The following is a 20,439-nucleotide window of genomic DNA, read 5'->3' as shown; positions in this document are numbered from 1 at the left end:
TACATCCAGTTTGCCTGTTCTTTCGAATGATTTTAAAATGAAATGTAACTGTTTTTTAATTTTAAAGGAATGCAAAAAATACACTTGCTCTTGTGAAAAGAGTCAGGACTGCCTGTGTACGATTTTAGGCAACTATGTGAAAGCTTGTGCTGAGAAGGAAACATACTTAGATGGATGGAGAACAGGACGCTGTGGTAAGTGGGATGGTGGCTTCAGATAATGACTTCCTTCTCAGTTTCACTTCATTCTGTGTATCTTCTGAGTGTGTGTGTGTGTGTGTGTGTGTGAGAGAGAGAGAGAGAGAGAGAGAGAGAGAGAGAGAGAGAGAGAAAGTGAAATAGAAGGTATGGTTTAGGCACATGTACTTTCAAACTGTCCTTGGTTCTTTTAAAAAATGTTTCTTTGTTTTTAATATCGTTGAGCAATCCTTGAATTTTGACATCATTACTCATCTTTAATATATTTATATATAAATCAAATAGACTATGTAGTAATCTTTTTTCAACAGTATGCTAAAATTTAAATAATGTATTAACTATTATTTTGAAATGATATAATAATAATAATAATAATTTATTTTGAAAAATATTTGTAAGCCAGGGGCTCAACTATCATATTTATAAACATGTATTTTGTTTTAAAATATTTGTTGTTACTCTATGATTATGACTTCACTATCATACTTGATTTACCAAAAGGAAAAAACAAAAACAAACTACATTGAAACCTGTCTTATAGGTTATGCTTAACACCTCATAGTCCACAACCAGTTAATCGATAGGGTTAGTCACCTACAAAATCTTATCACATCTTTTCACCTCTATTGCCACCATGTAATTCAAGAAACCACCATTTATTCTTTTGGATTATTGCAAAGGCCTCCTTCAGTATCTAGCCTTGGCTGCTTCTAATTAATTTTCTATTTAGAAACCAGGATAATCTTGAAAATAAAACCAAGTAAAAGTAAATTATCATAGAACACTCCAGTGAAAATCAAGTCAATGGATTATCATAGTTCTAAGACTAAAAACTAACCATGTAGTAGTCCCTGTGAGTTCGAAACATTGATTCTGTCCCTGGAATTATACAGCTTCTGTCCTTCTATGGATTCTTTGAAAGAATGATCCTCTTTTCTCACATAGGCTATTCCCCATATATATATTTACCTCTCTGTGGGTTGCCTTCCTGCTATTCAGCTATCCACTCTTCCCTGAGTGGAAATCTCCAGCTATAAACACTTAGTGCTGCTCATCTGTATTCATCATTGCATGAACACATTTTCTTTTTAACAGGAATGTAAGCCATAGGAGGGAAGTGTGTTTACTATCCTGGTGGAGGATATTCCCAGCAGAATCTTTAAATATACAGTAGGAACCCAATATTGACTAAAAACAAAGTGAAAAAAACCAATGAATAAGCACTCCTTTTGATTCATAAACACAATTATGCTTCTTTCACTATAATATTGACATATATATGTGTACCCTTTTTCCCCTCTGGACAGATGCATATTTGTTATTTTTTTTTCTCTACCTACAGAACAATCTTGTCCAAGTGGCCTAGTTTTCAAATACAATGTAAAAGCCTGCAATAGTTCTTGCCGATCATTGTCAGAGAGAGATAGGAGCTGTGATGTAGAAGATATTCCAGTTGATGGATGTACTTGCCCAGACGGAACATACCAGAATAATGAAGGGAACTGTGTTCAGAAATCTCAATGTGACTGCTACATAAATGATGAGGTTGTACAACCAGACAAAACCATCCAAATTGATGACAATAAATGGTATGGAGATTGCACGTATTCTTATTATGTCATTGAAATCAAGAGATTGTATTTTCTTCAGAGAGCCGGTTGCTAGTGTGAAGTCTTTAGGCTAGCTTCATTCTTCATTTCTTATCAAAGTTAACTTTTGCCTGTTTTGTTCTGGAGACCATACATAGTTTACCCTACTCTGGTTTGGTTTTAAACACCAGTAGAAACATATCCTAGCATTTCCTATAAATAGACAATGCAAAATGATTTCATGTTCAATGCTTCCTAGGGGTCGTTTAGCAGATGTCATCCAGCAAACCCATAGTAAGTGCTAGCCTTATGCTGAGTGCTTGAATTACCCCCCCCCCCCCAAAAAAAAAACAAAAAAACAAAAAAAAAATACAACAAAAAACAGTGTGAACACTGTCTTGGACTCAAAGTTAGCAGAATGTTAAAATGATGTTTGTGTATTGTAAGACAGAGTAGAAGATGCCAGCCATTAGCTGAGGCATTGAAGGACATCCTCCCACAAAAACAAAACAAAACAAAAACTGTCATTTGAGGTCTTCCCAAGGCTAAATCTTTTTTCAGAAAAAAACCTGAGATGTGGAAAATTATTTTCTGTAGATTAAACAGAACAAGAAGTTTTTCCCATGTGGGTTGTAGCATAGGTTAGGGTTAGAAACATGATTAGACCATACTCAGGAATTTAGACAGTTCCTGAAGAGTTAACAATTTTTATTATATTATAATGGCTGAGGAGACTGATCTCTGCTGTTTGAAATTAAGTGATTTATCCATATTTCCTATTCCATAGATGAACTAGGAATTCTTGTCAGTATAACTTGCAAGAATGAAGTAGTCTTTTCAAACAACTTTGGACATGGCTTCTCTCTTTTCTTTAGTTTCATGAAGCTATCATTTAACAACAAAAGATTTTTCTTGGCCATTCCAAAGGGAAGAATAAGTATCTCTTCCATCAGAATTCATAAACATTTGTTGGAGTTTTGTAATAATACTTTCTTTCCTTCTATTGTTGGGGGAATCAAGAGATTAACTATTTAGAGAAATTTAGGCTAGTGCCCCTAAACTATGGTTCCCTTCACCTCTACCCTATTCAGGTTATCCATTGTGCATTCTATTTTTTAACCCAAACATGCCTCATGAAACTTATCTTGTTCTTTCATGTGTCACAGTTTTGCTTTTTGTCAGTAGTATCTGTTGACTTTTATCCCTTAAGATCCAGACAACCTTTTGTCTGATGTCCATAGAAGTTTGTAGATTCCTCTAGTACTTATAAGAGACTGTTTCATTCATATAATTGTCCTTGGAATTTAATGTTTAAATGTATAATTTTCTTTTCTTTCCAGTGTCTGTCAGGAGGGAGTTCTTCTTTGCCAAATTCCCATCAATTTAACCCTACGTAAGTGCTGAAGCTATGGTACAAGCCTAAAATATCTACTGTGGCTAAAATAAACTGATTAATAAACAACTTCCTTTATCTTGCAGAAAATTGTTCTGGAGGGGCTGAGTATGTAGACTGCAGTGATCCCAAGGCACAGAGAAGAACTGATAAAACATGTTCCACTTGGAACATACCTGCTTTTGATGTAAGTAATGTGGCATTGCACATTTGCCTTTTAGAGTTTTATTGTTTTAGGGCAGAAGGAAATTTAAATTTTTAAGAAAAAATAATTAGAAGGACAAGTTTTGTGTATGTGTATGTTATTTTGAATGGTAAGATATTGACCTCAAAAATATACTTGGTATATTTATATATTTAAACTGATACTGATTATTTGACCTGATCACAACATTGTCTCATGGTATATTTTTAAAAATTTATTTCTGTAGGAGAACTTGCCTTGCAAACGTGGGTGCTACTGTCCAGTTGGGATGGTTAGAAATTCTAAAGGGAAGTGTGTCTTTCCTGATGATTGCCCATGCTCTTTTGGGGAACGAGAATATGACCAAGGAAGTGTCACTTCGGTTGGCTGCAATGAATGGTGTGTAATAAGGGATTACTATTTTTATTTTGGATGTTATAAAATATACAATGTGTTCTTAGTTTTCCTGGGAAAGAGTAGTCAGACCTTGTGATATTTAAGAAAGCAATGTCCAAATGCAGTTAGAAAAAGATGCTACTTTTTTAAATATAGAAACATTATAAAGCACTATGTATAATGATTTTCAGATAATATATGAAGACAACTCTAAAACTTAAGTAAAAATGAAACATTAGTTGGTGCCTCTTTACAAAAACAATATAAGTAAATGAATCCTGGCATATTATAATTATCACATTAATTTTTCTCCTTTTAGTACTTGTATAAAAGGATCTTGGAATTGCACACAAAATGAATGTCAGACCACCTGCCACATCTATGGGGAAGGTCATATTAGAACTTTTGATGGGAAAAGTTACAGCTTTGATGGTCTCTGCCAGTATTCATTCCTTGAGGTAATTATTGATGTGTTTTGTGATAACTTTTCTGTACTTTGTTCATTTGTAGATGAGTTCAGGAAAATTTTATTTTCAAAATGGGAAAAAATTGAAAAAGGCCGCTTACAAGCTTCTAGAAGCCAGTAAACTATGACACATTATAATGCTGATTCTGGAGTCCAGCCTAAGATTTCAGCCTACTCTGCTATTAATCAGATTTTTAATTTGGGCACATTTCTTAGCCTCTTAATGTGTGTAGTTGTATATCTATAAAGTATGCACAGAAATAGCCCCTTTTTGAAACTAAATGAGAGCAAAAATGTGAAGTGCTTCAAAAGTTAGGTATTTTTCTAATGACAGCAGTAGAAGCAATGACAGCTACTATTTTATAAGGACTTCTTTGCCAGGCACATTTACATATTTTATTGCTGTTAATAATTATAATACTCAAGACTATTCATATCCCTGTGATGCAGATGAAGAAATCAAGTTTAAAGTGATTAAGTAACTAAGAGAAAATATACTCAACAATAAAAAATCTCATTCCAGAGTTCATGCTTTTTACAATTAAGCTGCTTCCTCAGTAACATCTAATGGTTGAAATTTTGATTGTTTTGTATTTATATGCTAGTTTTGATTGAATATCAAGTTTTATATAAGTCACTGAGGAAGAAAAGCTCATTTTAGCTATTTACACAGCCTAGAAATAAATCAATTATTACAAACACATGGTTTAAATACTTATACATTTATGGTATAATTCTAAACCACTGTGGAAGTAATGGAAAGAGGACTGAGTCAGAGAAGGTTATCCATAAATGCAGTTATATCATTGTATTTTGGAAATTCCATATCACAAAAGTGTAACTTTGGGCACATTTCTTAACCTCTTAATGTGTATAGTTTTATATCTGTGATATATACAGTGATTTATTGAGTTTAAGGAATTGTTCTTTAAGAAACAATTGTGTGATACCAATATTGCAGTTGAGTTCTTTGTCTCATAAACTATTTCAATAATATCACTTTTCAAGGATTACTGTGGTCAAGAAAACGGCACATTCCGTATTTTAACTGAGAGTGTCCCTTGCTGTGAAGATGGGCTTACCTGCTCAAGGAAAATCATAGTTGCCTTTAAGGTACAGAACTATTTCTCTTCATTTGCTTTTTCTCTTAGACTATGAACATCCAAATGAAACTGTTACTCTAAGTCTATTTTTTTTTTCATTTTTAGGATCAGAATATTGTCTTACAAGATGGGAAAGTCACAACAGTCAAAACTACAGAGAGTAAAGAATGTGAACTCAGCGAAAATGCCTACTCTGTACATACTGTGGGCTTGTACTTGATTCTGAAACTTCAAAATGGAATGAGCCTGATTTGGGACAAAAACACAAGAATCTCTGTTTTACTGGATCCACAGTGGCAAGTATGTGTGTTACCAAGAAGTGATCAAGGGGGAAGCAAATTCATTTCTGTTATGAAACTCAGAGGCAGGTATTCACAAGTGGGGAGTGGGACATTAGTGGAGTCTGTGTTAAGTAGTAAGCCCTCCACACCTCTTCAATCTTATACAAAATAAGAAACACAATAAAAAATGATGAAATCTGGTAACATGGTAAATGCAATAAACCTGAAAAAATCTAGTTTAACCATATTTGGTTGCTTGAGAGAATCACATAATATGATTTTGAGGTAGGTGTGTATTTTGAATGAAATGTGTTCCTTGAAGCAAATATTCTAAGAACCTGAGAGTAGATGGATGAATAACTTGAAACTCACAAATAAAATTGCTTTCATTCCTAATGCATTTATTCTTCTTGATACTAGATCATTTTGTAGTATGATATACCTCAGATTCAATGGTAGCAAAATCTTTTCCATAAATTCTGATTGTCTTCCAAAATTTGGACTTTAGCAGGTTTATGATATAGTGTATATCTCTCTCCATCTCTATGTACCTAATATAAATCATCTCTAAATTTCCCTTTCTTCTCAACACAGGGCAAAGTATGTGGTCTTTGTGGAAATAACAATGGGGACCTCAAAGATGATTTCACAACAAGGTACTCATCAGTGGCTACTGGAGCACTGGAATTTGGAAATAGTTGGAAAACAAGTCAGGAATGTTCCGACACAGTAACTCAGAGTTTCCCATGTGACTCAAACCCATACTGCAAAGCCTGGGCTGTACGGAAATGTGAGATCATCAGAGACAGCACCTTCACTGACTGCCACAGCAAGGTAGCCCTGCTCTGAAAGCAACAGTTTATATGGGTTTTTTCCCCAGATGCTCATGTTCTGTGCTCTGCCTAGGTTGACCCCAGTGCTTACTATGAAGCATGCATTGAAGAAGCCTGTGCATGTGACATGGAGGGGAAGTACCAGGGCTTTTGTACTGCGGTAGCGATGTATGCAGAGGCATGCAGTGCAGCTGGAGTCTGCGTCTCCTGGAGAAAGCCGAACCTCTGTCGTAAGTCAGGTCCATGTGGTGGTTCTTTGGTTTTATCTAGTTATGTTTTCATTCTGTTGAACAGTCTATCTACTTCTCATATTTTCTATGTTGAACCAAGAAATGCTTAAAAACATGTTAATACATTTATTTATTGTGGAAAATACTTCAAAAATATAGCAACTGGCATAGCATTTCAATTCAATATTAGTTTCAAAAATTCTTGTTTACAGAGGAAAAAGTTGAATACTGATAAAAAAAATCCCTCATATTCATATTTAGATGAGCAATACACTGTTTTCTTATCTTGGTATATGTATGTAATCCTAAACATCTACCTCATATGCTAATTTTTGTTGAAATCTTTACATGTCTTGTTTCCTTGAAAACTTTCATAGAGCTAAGATGAACTATAAATTGAATATAGAATGAATGAGTCTTGATATCTATGGAACTTGACAGTAGTCAGTCAATTCTTTTCACTCTAAGCAAGACATTATGAGAGAAAATATAACCAAAGAGAAGCATCAAAAAAAGAATCCTCGTTTTATTCAGTTTACAGTGTGCAGCATTATATTATATTGGCATCTTTAGTTACCTCAATTAGGAACTTTTACTCACATAATTTAAAACCTTAATTTTCCCACAGATTTATTTTTCCAAACTTAAGTTGAATATTAAAACCATAAATTTAAACGTACTATCTAAAATATCTCCAAATGGGAAAAAAGTGAATGCTTATGTTTGCATCTCAAACCAATCTTGGTGTGATGCTAAAGGAAAGAAGTCATTTGAGTCTATAAGCTCCTTCCTTTTTTAAATGAGCTGTTTGGGTTTATATGGCAATTTAGGTAAAGCCAAAGGAACTTGGTAAGACAGAGTGATACATTTGAGGTCTGTTTATTGTTAATATTATCCAAGATCCCTTTCAAAAGTGCTTTAGAAACTGAAATTGTCAGATGATGAAGAAAAGTAATTTGATATAATTAAATCGTAGCTGTCTACTGTGATTACTACAACGCACCTGGGGAATGCAGCTGGCATTATGAACCTTGTGGTACCGTGACAGCAAAGACATGCAAGGATCGGGTCATTGGCAAGAAGTTTTCTGCGGTTCTAGAAGGTATGACAAAATTCTAATAATATCCACAAAGTAGTAAAAGTTATACTGTTTTTTACAACTGAAAATCTTACTATTACAATTCAGTGTCTTACATTTTTGTAATTTAATGCATAATAATTTTTCTTTATTATGACAATGTTTCTCCATTAGAAACATTTTCTCTAGACACAAATTATCTCTTAGTGATGCGGGAGAGAAACACAGGAAGAGAGAACAGGGGTATGATCCTATAGTCAATCTTCATACTTTTCCCTAGAGGATATAATTTGATGAGAAAGAAGTTTCAGAATGTGATACATCATACAATTTTGCTTCAGTAGAAGCCAGTTACCAGTATCTGATACTTACGCAACATTTTATTCTTAACATTGTATATCTTAAAAAGAAACCGGGATGTGGCTCAAGTGGTAGCGTGCTCGCCTGGCATGCGTGAGGCACTGGGTTTGATCCTTAGCACCACATTAAAAAATAAATAAATAAAGATATTAAAAAAGAGAAGAAAGAAAGAAAGAAACTGGCAAGAAAAAAACGGATGATACAAAAACTTTCCAAAAGCCACATCTGTGTTAAATTATAGGCTTTGAGATATTTGCAACTGATTTTATTGTAACTTCTGTATCTTCATCTACTCTTGTAAAAGTAGATATTTGGGGACATTACCATTTCAAGATACATATTTACCAAAGCCTGTTGCATGTTCAACATCATGTCTATCATTAAAGCAGCAAATCATTTAAAAACATTTTAGAAAGCATTTTAGGAAAAAAAAATTACCTGAATGTATAAGTTCTTTGGTTGCGATTTCACTGCAAAAGGATCTAAATCCTGTTCACTTATATTTTTATTATGTGTGTGATGTTTTTCCGTCATCCACTGCTTATGCAGTCATTCAAGTAATATTACAAATATGTAATGCAGTCTGATGCCTATCAGTAAATAAAGATGAACTGCGGATCATTTTTACATACAGGTTGTTATGCCAAATGCCCAGAAAGTGCTCCCTATCTGGATGAGAACACCATGAAATGTGTCAGTTTATCTGAGTGCAGCTGCTTCTATAATGACATCATTCCAGCAGGGGGAGTCATTGAAGATAATTGTGGAAGAACATGGTAAACTACTCTGATCATTTCAGTAAACTCTTTTATTTTATTATTATTTGCATTTTCATTTAGGAAAGCAAGCAAACTAACAAACAAGTGTGTGTGTATGTGTGTGTGTGTGTGTGTGTGTGTGCATGCACACATGTAAATTTTAATTTTGGCATTTATAAACAAGATTTTAGGTGCAGTTTTATGCTAGTAATGTTAGTTATTTTGTATTTTTTAAGAAAATTTACAAATCAACAAGTGGTTTGTTAAATCTTAAGCTTAACAATACAAAAAGACAGGACAGAAAATTTCACCTTATAGTTTTAGGGAAAAAAGTTGTAATTCTATAAATGTAAGATCATTGTTATAGCTTTCAGACATGGAATGTAAGAATGAGATCATACTAGGGTAGATGACAATCAAATAATTTGTGTTGGAAACATCACAGCTTGACTGTAAACCATTCCTTCAAGTCCCAAGAACTCAATGAAATCATTAGTACATGAAAAACAAGCCATTTGAATTAAAAATATGCCCTTAGGGGAAAATAATTACTCTTCTCTTACTTGATTGTTTGATTTTCACTGTTAGAAAATTTGTTTTAAATCTGTGATCTGTCATTAGGAATCAAAATTTCAAACTCATTCTTTTTTTTAAAAAATTTACATTTCAGCAATTGTATTGCTGGGGAGTTGGAGTGCAGTGGTGAGTCATTACGTTTTACTCAAATTGATTTAGGACAGATGAGATAAGGGATTTTTTTAATACCATCAATATCAGAGAAGCAGGTACTTAATGCTTTTGACTGCTCCTCAGGGGATTGGCACTGTTCCATTTCCATGTGATTGTTCCTGGTGAGTCAGTCACTTTTCAAAACCAATGCAGCAAAGACATTTTGAATAGCTGTCAGATGGGGCCTGACTGACACACACGAGTGGTTTTTACTGATGTGTGCCTCTGTCTCTCTGTCTCTGTAGGTCCTAGGAATAAAGGGAGTGAGACATCAGTTAAAAGAGTTTAATGGAGGTACAGAGTGGAAAGAATTCTGTATTGGAGAAAAGGTTCTATATTGGAGAACCAATATAGAAAAGATCAGATATATAAATAATTGAAGGATTTTTCATGAGCAAAGGATATCTTAAAAATCTCAATAAGCTTCAAAAGAGTACCTGAGCTATGGCTTTTTTGGATTAAGAACTATAAAAATATAAATGAAAAAAAGAAAGCCAGATACATGGCTTATAAGTAGTAACTTGAGAGGCATTTTTTCCCCAAATTTTTCTATTTGTGTCAATAACACTAAGTTATGATTATTTCAGAACCTGCTCCTACAAATTCAACATTCACAGGTAAAGTCATCATTATATTTAAAATGTGTATTTCTGATTTTGGGGATAATCATGTAGAGTTTCATATGAATCTGTGACAATAAAAATATGTGAGGTAAATCAACTGATATGAAAATCTTAAACTAAAATTAAAATGTCACTATTATTTTATTCTATTCCTATAAATTAAATTAGAAAAATGATTAGAACATACAATAAGTATTTTATTCTAAGTAGTTGAATGAATATCATCATCCAAAGCTTGACATTTTTAGATAATAGTTAAATAATAAAATAGAAGTAATGTGATTTTCTGTGAAGTTAATATTTTTAAATCTCATTATGTTGGGGGGTTGATTTGACAATACAAAAATAAAAATTTAATTCTTTTTTCTTTATTCATGCATTAGCATTAAACCACAGAGGCAATTCATTATGTCCATTCAAGAGGATTCTGGGCAAGATATAGTCCAGCTTTACTGTTGGGACATTGAACTTAATGGCAGTATAAATACTCTTGGAGTTGCTATGATATGCTTACAGATTCCTGTCTTGTATGATTTAAGAAGGGATTTTATTTGCTGTTAATATTTGGAGGAGGAATCAATCCAGAGCTTGGAAGCTTTAGATTTTGATAATATATTTAAAGATAGGTGACCTTCTGTAAAGTGCTTTATAAATTTTAGTTATCATGGGTTATCTACCAGAGGCTAAGTTATCACAGTCAGGGTTCTGAATTGTATTTCTAGAACCACAAATAGACCTTATATAATTCCTGGGAGGATTTCAGTTAACTGGTAATACCAGGGAATAATTTTTTATTATTGGTGGACTTATATAGTGTTACTTGTATTTATTTAAATGAAAAATTGTTTTGTAATTTAATCTCTACACACAATTTCAGAAATTTAATTTTTGTTTATGACAACTGTGTTCTTTAATTAAATTTCCTACCAAAATTTTGTTCAACTGATCTATTTTCATAAATCTTGTCTTCCCTACATAGTTTCCATGACAACAGCTACCTCCATTTTAAGCACTAAAGCAGGTAAATTAAAAACAAAAAAAATGCTTATTAGTTTTTTTTTTTAATTTTTGATTTTCTAAAAAGTGAGTTTGCAATTTAGGCATTTGGCCTTTTTTTTTTTTTTTTTTTTTTTTTTTCAAATTGTTCATTCTCCATTTCTTTATTTCCTAAATGCTCAAGTCTAGGAGCAGGGTCCACATCCAAATGTAATACAGTGAAGAACATCTTCCTTGAAAGATTACTTGTCCTGAAAAGAGTAGTCTGCAGACTATTAGGAGAAAGTGGCTCTGCCAGACAGACAACTTTTTGAGAATAATTTACAAATTCACTTAGTAACACTAAGGAATTGTGACTTTGATTGGATGGTTTATAATTAAAGTAGTGGCCATCAGTACAAAGGTATATGAAATATGTAAACATCTGATACATGAGCTTAACTTTTATTTTTTATCATTTAATCTAGAGATCTCTAAACGTGTCTAGATAAATACTTCTTAACCTTGTCTCTGTGTACTGTTTTAACATACATTTACAAATATTTCTCTCTTCTTTTGTGTAGCAATTACATTGGTTACCAGTAGCTCAAGTGCAGGTAAGCTACAACCTCCAACCCCAACTTAATCATTAGGAAATTTTTTTATAAGTCTTAAATTTCCTTTTGTGGTACTGTGTCTTTGCAATGACATTTTTAAAAGGAAGTATACAATCTTTATTTTATTATAAGAGTATTTTAGAGAGAGATTTTTGGGGAAAATTATACAAAATGATGTTTTTTTACTTTTTACCTGAGATATGTTTATTTTAATACCTTAATTTCACATGTTGGATTTCCTTCACCTGTGTGATCATATTTCTCTAAAACATTAATTCCAAGTAGGTGCATTTTGTATATAACCACAGATTTCTTAGAAGCATAATTTTGCTTCCAAAAAATATTTATTTTTTTTCCATTGTTTTCTCAAATTCAGCATCATCCACTCCAGGGATTACAACATCAAGCAGTGAAACAAAAGGTAGGTAAAACAGAAACTGTATAAATGACCAATAAATTTTTTTTTTTACATATATCAAAGTTATTTTTTTCATATACAAATCTAATAATATTATGTATTAGAATAAACATCAGTTTGATTACACTTTTGAAATATTGATTTCGGAATTTTCCCTCTGAGAATCCAAACAGTTCTCCCCTAATTTAGCTTGATATTCTGTCTTCTAATTTAAACTTGAAGTTTCAGTTTTTAAAGTCCTTAATGTAAATGAACAAATGAAAATTTAAAAAAAGAACTTCAGAAAAATGGCTAACCAACATTTACCACTGTGAATCTACATCTTATTTTTGTTTGTGATGTAACTACCTATTCTTAATTAATTTTACAATGAAAAATGTCACTGATCTTTCTACATACATAGTTATATCTATATCTAGATATATCTGAAATATATAAACAACTTGAAGAAAATCATTAATGGACATTACCCTCCTAAATACTAAATCTATTTCCAATATAGCCACTTACCTAAATTAGCCTCCACCATGGTACTATTTCTCTTTCTCCTTTTATATATTAATTTATCTTGTTTTAAATTAATAAATTCCTTGAAGTCACAGACCATAGCTTACCATTCTTGTATTCCCATTTGCATCTGGTGTCAGGTTATACAATAGTATTCAATAAATATTTTTTACAATGTTGAAAATTTATAACTCAGGTTTTATATATTGGTTCAGAATTTCTGGTTAAGGTTGGATTATTGGTTAGATATTAGTTACACTGATAAATCTTTGAGCCCACACATTTTATTAGTTGACAAATTTTTTTGTAGAACACAAAGATATATTGTAAAACCAGGATTATTTTTGGATTATAAATTAATATCAGAATCATGACTACTTTGTCATTCATAGTAATGTCTTATTAGTGTATTTTTAATTTCAAAGGGAAGATATGTATCTTGACATATCAGCTACCGTACTGTGTGATATTGTTTTATTAAAAATACCCAAAACAAAATGTTTATTCCTGTCAAACTTTCTCTTATATTGGATATCACTAAATCAAGCATTGTTGGCTTTCAGTGTAGATCTTAGAAAGGCTGACACATTTCAAAATGTTTTCTGCATTCTATAACTGTAAATTAGTTTCCCAAGGCCAACAAAAATTTTATCCCAATAGTTCATTTGAATTGTTTTGTATACATTGCAGAAAATCTTTCTCTACTACCTATTACATCAGCCACAGGCAATAGACTGAATTTCTAATTTTAAGCTTGGTGTTGTTCCTAAGATGATTAAGTTGGTTCAATTTAGTTCACCTTTATTAAACCGTTCATTCAGCTCTTAAAGGTATTAAATTTTGCAAGGAATTAAAGTAATAAAATTTTCCTTGTTACTTGGTGAATTCCAGAGGCACATATGAATCATGAGTAATATAGACAACTATTGCATGTATTGTTCCAATATGATGATGATATCTGCATACTATATGGCAGTAGGCTATCAGAGATTAAAAAAAAAACTGGTTTAATTTTCTTTCAGGTTTTACATGCAGTTCCTTTTATTTATTTTGTTTTTACAACACTTGGTTTGGAAAATAATACTTAATTTAATTTTGTTAACACTCTCCATTGTAAAACAAACTTCTTATTTGTAAATAAGAAATTGTAAAACTTCCTTTTATTATTTTCTTTTTACAACACTTGGTTTGGAAAATAATACTTAATTTTGTTAACACTTTCCATTGTAAAACAAACTTCATGAAGCGATTACTGAACAGGGTCTTTGTGAGCCACTGATGAACTTTCATATCTCAAATATCATCACTAACTGTAAAACAATAGAATCATATTGACTATTTTTATGATAGCATTTTACAAATTATAGATCTAATGTACAATTGACTTATAGGGGAGATTCCCAAAGAGAATTTCCTCCCTGAATTCATTAGGTATTATTTATGGCTTTTTGTGTATTGTTTTGCTAAATCCTAATGTTTTATGTAATTTCACTGGAATTTGAGTGACCACTTCATTTTCTAATTATAATATCAATAATTAAATGCTCTATTAGTACTCAGTAAAAGATATAGCTAAAAATAACTTCTGTTTACTTCATTTTAGTCATTGTATTAAGTACTTTTCATGTAGTACATCACAAATATGAATAATCCTCTGATTAAGGATTGTTACTCTCCACAGTCCATCTCGAATCATCATTTCATAGGTGAGGTGATGCAAAGAGCTTAAATGATGTTTCCATGTCTAAAAGGAGCAGAATGAATAGTTTTTGGCATATTAGAGAAATCCAGGGATATTTTCTTTTCTTTACTATATATGAAAGCTAGAAATTGTAGTCAATATTATCCTAAAACTAGGAGATTAAAAGTAATATAAAAAATGTTCATTTTTAATTGTATGTTTTAAACAAATTTATTCAAATAATTTAAGTGTATAGAAAAAATGATTTTCAATTAAACTTTTCCAGCAATAATTTATAATGGGCATGTAGCATATCTTATTGCTGGAATAAATTATTTTCTGAATAAATTGAAAATTAAAATTTTGGTTATTAGATTTCAGTTTTAAAATAATGACTAATGGTAAGACTTGATTTAATTCTTAGCTCCTCATCTGCTGCTCTACCTCTTTTCTGAGGCTTTTTTCATTTGTTAGTCAGTAGATGGGAATTTGAAAATCATTCAAATAATAATTAGTTCCATCCCAAGTCTGTGACTTGAGGCTTGAATCACACCATTTGGTCATCTTTGTTGATTCAATTAATGAGTAATCATAAATTGTCTACTTCAACTTGTGCTGAGGACTCTTGGTCTTAGTACAAAATATTTAGAATAATATGTAACATTTCTGAAATCTGAAATTTAAAATCTGAGAAATGACATGCCAATTTACATCTGACTGAGAAATCCTAATAAGATAAAGGGAGGACGGTAATTAGAAGGTATGTGATGTGTGTTACTGATACTTTTGAAACACTAAAAGAAAAAAGGCCAAACCTACTGTTTTATTTTCCTTAATTTTCCAAATACGAATAAAACTTTTCCTTCTCAGGCACACCAACATATTGTTAAAACTTTTCTGTAAATTCACCTAATAAGAATGTTGCCAAAGTGAAAATAAAATAGTTTGGATTTCTTGCTTTTAGGACCCCTTTAAAGAAATGTAGATCCTTTTGTGGAGCAATTGTCTTAGACAAACTGTAGGCTTGAAAGTCACATCCTGTTTCTTTTATTGACATCAAAGTTTTAAAAGCTGAATAGCTTTGGATGGATTGTGAAGAATCTATAACTATGTAATGATTTTTGTTTTTAAGTCTTCTTGTAAGTCTCACTTGATCAATGATGAGAAAAATGGATCACATTTTCTAAAAGAATGAATATAATTATCATTGCTAGCAATTTTTTGTAAATATAGCCATGTATGAACTAAAAATATTTAGATTGAAAAATGAAAGACTAATGCTTTCAGATATAAATAATATAGCTAGGAAGACAATCATTTTGAATTCGTATTGCATGTCTGTGAACTATGACAGGTTTGTAGACACAGGAAGACATTTCCATTACACACACACACACACACACACACAAACACACACATGTCATATATATATTTCTCCTAGGAAAACAATTCAAATATATATGATTTATATCTGGGATTATGTATATCTAATATACATATATATATGAGAATATACACACCTATCCACACACCTGGAAATATCTGTGTGTGTTTGTATATATACACATAGTCTTTTCTCTTTCTGTACTCTCTCTCTCTCTCTCTCTCTCTCTCTATTTTTCTCATATATAATTTTTTCCCCAGAAGTAAGATATTTTGCAAAAGCCGTATGTTTTGCAGGACTGATTTTACTGTTTGTAAGGGAAAATACTATGGCTCCTTCCAAACCTTGTTTTAAAATGTAATCTACTGAATAAAAATGGCAAAATAATTTAGCCTTATTAAGATTAAAATAATGAATAAAAAGTAATCAAAAATCTTAGGTGAGTGAAAAAAAATGGGTACAGCCATTTTGAAAAATTCTCAAGGTGGAATATAATACTATCTTTTAAAAACATTTATTTTTTTATTTTTATGTGGTACTAAGGATTGTACCCAGTGCCTCACATGTGCTAGGCAAAAGCTCTACCACTGAGCCACATAGTTTGTGAAACTATTGATATTTTTTCAAAGGCTGCTTTTCCTATTATCATTTATTTCTTGGTGACAAAGAAGTTGAAGTGAAGTAATTCCAATATTAAGTACTTCCAAACATGTTCATTTGTGAGTAATGGAAAAATCAGTTGAAATTTTAACAGTAATGGACGTTATAAAATGCTAATGCTCAATCAGTTTTCATAATTAAACCATAAAGAAAAGTGGATTCTCATATATTCCTGTTAGTAAAGGCTTATCCCTACTTTTATTGCTGTATCAACAATTTCAGACTTACATCTTCTGAAGTTCATTCGTGGGAAAAGGGAATATCATAGTAGCCCAACTGGTATGTACTCCAATCTGTGACTAGTTTAGATAACTCTTATGACCCTGATAAAAGATGGGTCTTTGAGATTGGCTTTGGCGCATGTTGCCATATTAACCATATCAATTACAAGGAAAGGCTTTTATATATGTTCTCTCTCATGCAAATAGCAAGAACATTTGTGATCACCATGCTGCCATCTATGGTGTGCTACCATGATCCTCTTAAAATTTGTGTTGATTAGAGCATATTCAGATGTGGAAATGTTGCAGATGTGATTTTATTCCATATGCTAATCCTGCTTTTGATGAAATGTAATTGACTTCAATTTGAAAGTGCTTGAATTGGAATAATTGGAATTCCTTACAGGTTAAATCAACACTGGGAAATGGAACCTGCATTAAAATCTTTGGAGTATTGTGTCTATCCTGCTTAATTATCATAATCTTTATAGTCTCTGTGAACTTCGGCATAAGAATTTTTCTATGCTATCCTTGCATACAAATCAGCAAGAGATTCTGATTCAGATATCTAAATATTGTGTACATTAGTGAGAAATTATACCAAGATCTCAATTTTGTCTGTTGGTGGAATTTGCCTGATACTGATTTTGATAATTCTTCTTAACTAAGCCTTGACATTGATTTTTGAGAAATCTTACATAAACATCTCCTCAATATACTTAACATACTTATTATACATTCATTTTGTAAACTAATCAGGGGAAACAGCACATTTTTTATTTGATATTATATTCTCCAATTTGTAGTTGATATCTAATAATTCCATAAATATTGTGAATGCAAATTAAGAAAACAAAAATTATGAGAGATCATGTATGCTACATAGAAGCACAATTATGCAGAAAGCTGTACAGGTCTTAGGAGGGGGACAGGTTTTAGTTCCAACTTTGTGACTGATCAACAGTGATCTTACACAAATCACTTAAGTTTTCCGAGTCCAATTCCTCAAATGAAAAATGTTTTTCACACTTTGAATCCATTCACTGATTCCTTCCATGGACAAATATTTGTCAAGCAGTTATTATGTGCTGGGTACTCTGATAGGCATTGGAGATAGAAAAATGAATTAAAATAGACATGGTCCCTGATTTCACAGAGTCTATAGTGAGGAAGATTGGTATCAATCAAGTAATTACAAAAACAAGTGAAAATTTTATTCATAACAAGACCAATGGAGGGCTAATTAGGCATGGAATGGATCAAGTCAGGGAAGTCAAGACGGGCTGGAGAAAAGATGATTGAGTTGATAATTGGATCAATGAAGGTTTTACTAGAGGAAGAGGAAAAGGAACCATGATCCTGACCCAAGAAGCTTCAAGTGGCAGGTATGAAAGATTGAAAGGCTAGTGTGCTTGGACAGGAATAAGGATCAGATAGATGGTGTGAGCAGCTTCTCTTTTTAAAGCTATAAAACACTGTAAAATTGCAGAGTGACATTATTACATTAGGTAAACAATAGATTCCCAGGGATTTTCAATGGGAATTAAGGCTGAAATAAAGAAAATACTTGATACTTCATTATTTATAATGGCTTGTTTTTAAGCACACGACTGCTTAACAAACTTATAGTGAATTCCCATCACAGTCCTGGCACTGGGCAAGCAATCAGAGTACAAAGATCAAACATGACCTCTTCCTTCAGGAGTTTACTGATGATTTGCAAGTAGGGTTTATTGGTAACTTCAAATTTATTTCCATGAAACAGTTACAGAATAAAAGCAAATCTTAAAAAAAATTATTTCTCCATTTCCCCCAAACTCTTATAAACTAAATGCTAAATAAAAACAAAATCCAAGCTGCAGACATCCGAAATGGAGGGATTTTGAAGAATCATATGGTAAAATTAGCCTCTACTTAACAGAGAATCGATTTTGTCATCATTATTAAGCATTTACTACATTTACTCTGCATTTTAGTAGATTCAGTGTATGTGTGTACGACTGTACAAACCACACAATATGCATTGGGAAGTACATCATAATGTATATCACTGTATTTAAAATGAAATAAAAGTTAACCCAGAAGTCTAAATATATCACAAACTGTATTGAGAACTATTTAACAGGTACATAATCATTCTAGTATTTTTTCCCTTGAGGCTAGAAAAATTCACATTGTCTCTGTTTTTCTTATCAGGAACAACTCTAGTTCATCTCACTGAACCTTTTCTTACAGGTCAGTATATTAATTCCCATTTTTAACAGGGGATTTAAAAAACCTAGAAATGTTAATTATTAGTAACTTGGGGTTAGTAAGTCATAATATATATGAGTTTGGCTTCTGAAAAAGTATTTCAAACAAGTAGTTTATAAGACTTTTCCCACTAATATTAAATAATGTTTAAAAACTGAGTTTAGGTGCTGGGGGTATAGCTCAGTTGGTAGAGTGCTTGTCTCGCAAGCCCAAGGCCCTAGGTTCAATCCCCATCAGACAACAACAACAAACAAACAAACAAAAAAACAAAACAAAACTGAGTTTAACTTGTTTCTGATCAGTTTATGTAGACTGCATATAATTTGGTTTCCAGGTTTTATTCTTCATTGTCACTCGTGTTTTTTTTAGTTGTAGATAGACACAATATCTTTTTTTATTAATTTATTTTTATGTGGTGCTGAAGGCGAAACCCCATGCTTTATGTGCACTAGGCAAGAGTTCTACCACTGAGCCACAACCCCAGCCTCTTATCATTAGTTTTTAATATAGCAATTACAAGAGTACTAAATCAGTCACATTTTTTAAAAAAAGAATATAGATTGAAAGAAAACATTTATATATGTATTTATATATGTATATATATACTTATATACATGTATGTATATATTTAGTGTATATAAGTATATACATATACTTATATACACTAAATATATACATATATAAAATATAAATTTTAACATTAACTCATTTAAGTATTTTAGGTGTAAAAGTAGCAGTCAGCTATTTCATTATAGCATTTCATCATGGTGATTATCAGCCTTTAGTAGCAGTGGTTAGGCAGTAAGTTTTTGCTTATTCTAAAGCAAAGTTATTGAGATGAATATATTAAGAATTGGCATGACCCAATGTAGGTTGCAGAAAGATGAAATTAATAAAATTGGTAAAAGGTATTAATAAAACCAAAATCTCCAAGAAAATAACATTAGAATATTAAAACAAAATCATAGGGAATTCAGGGTAGAAAGTCATTGAATTCATTGTTATATTTACTGATATATGAGCTTATTGGTAGATGATCATTGGTAATAATGTCCAAAGTAGAGTTTAGGTGAGAAGTTACTTTGATGTTCTTCTCAGGCTCTACTTCAGGTCCTATCACCTCCACAGCTGCAAGTACAGGCACCGCAGCTCAACCGAGCCCCAGCTTCACCAGTTCTAGAGTCACCACAGGTAAGAGCAAAGGATACTGGTCCCAGAGGAAGGAATGGTTTGAGGCAATCCTATTCAGTATCTTTCTAAATCAAATATCAGACTTAAATGATGATTCCTTATAGGTAATATTTTAGTGTTTCTGTATTGCTTTTTATTTTATTTATAATTATTTATTTTAAAATCTGTATGTATCTTTTTATAATTGTGTTCCCATGACCTGGGTTTATTTATTCAACAATTATCAGGGACAACTGGAGAGTCTCCAGCTGTAACCACAGCAGCTGGCAATGGGAGTACAAGTGAGACAGCCTTCACAACAGGTGAGATCAA

General features: G+C 32.0%; 1 protein-coding gene across 1 annotated transcript in view; it reads left to right on the top strand.

The window, feature by feature from the left end:
- The window catches only part of LOC139705084 (mucin-19-like), a 61,230-nt gene that overhangs the window by 29,967 nt on the left and 10,824 nt on the right, over nt 1-20,439 (top strand). The window contains exons 25-43 of the mRNA XM_071609289.1: nt 68-194; nt 1,540-1,786; nt 3,127-3,179; nt 3,266-3,366; nt 3,611-3,762; nt 4,079-4,217; nt 5,234-5,338; nt 5,434-5,628; nt 6,204-6,443; nt 6,516-6,672; nt 7,649-7,774; nt 8,745-8,886; nt 9,539-9,570; nt 11,200-11,241; nt 11,780-11,812; nt 12,189-12,233; nt 18,880-18,918; nt 20,035-20,127; nt 20,355-20,429. Coding sequence (XP_071465390.1) covers nt 68-194; nt 1,540-1,786; nt 3,127-3,179; nt 3,266-3,366; nt 3,611-3,762; nt 4,079-4,217; nt 5,234-5,338; nt 5,434-5,628; nt 6,204-6,443; nt 6,516-6,672; nt 7,649-7,774; nt 8,745-8,886; nt 9,539-9,570; nt 11,200-11,241; nt 11,780-11,812; nt 12,189-12,233; nt 18,880-18,918; nt 20,035-20,127; nt 20,355-20,429 — 2,143 coding nt within the window. The remainder of the gene's footprint in view (nt 1-67; nt 195-1,539; nt 1,787-3,126; nt 3,180-3,265; nt 3,367-3,610; nt 3,763-4,078; nt 4,218-5,233; nt 5,339-5,433; nt 5,629-6,203; nt 6,444-6,515; nt 6,673-7,648; nt 7,775-8,744; nt 8,887-9,538; nt 9,571-11,199; nt 11,242-11,779; nt 11,813-12,188; nt 12,234-18,879; nt 18,919-20,034; nt 20,128-20,354; nt 20,430-20,439) is intronic.

Source organism: Marmota flaviventris, chromosome 3 (assembly GCF_047511675.1).
Source record: "Marmota flaviventris isolate mMarFla1 chromosome 3, mMarFla1.hap1, whole genome shotgun sequence".
In the NCBI taxonomy this organism is placed as follows: domain Eukaryota; kingdom Metazoa; phylum Chordata; class Mammalia; order Rodentia; family Sciuridae; genus Marmota; species Marmota flaviventris.
This window is presented reverse-complemented; position numbering and strand designations above follow the sequence as displayed.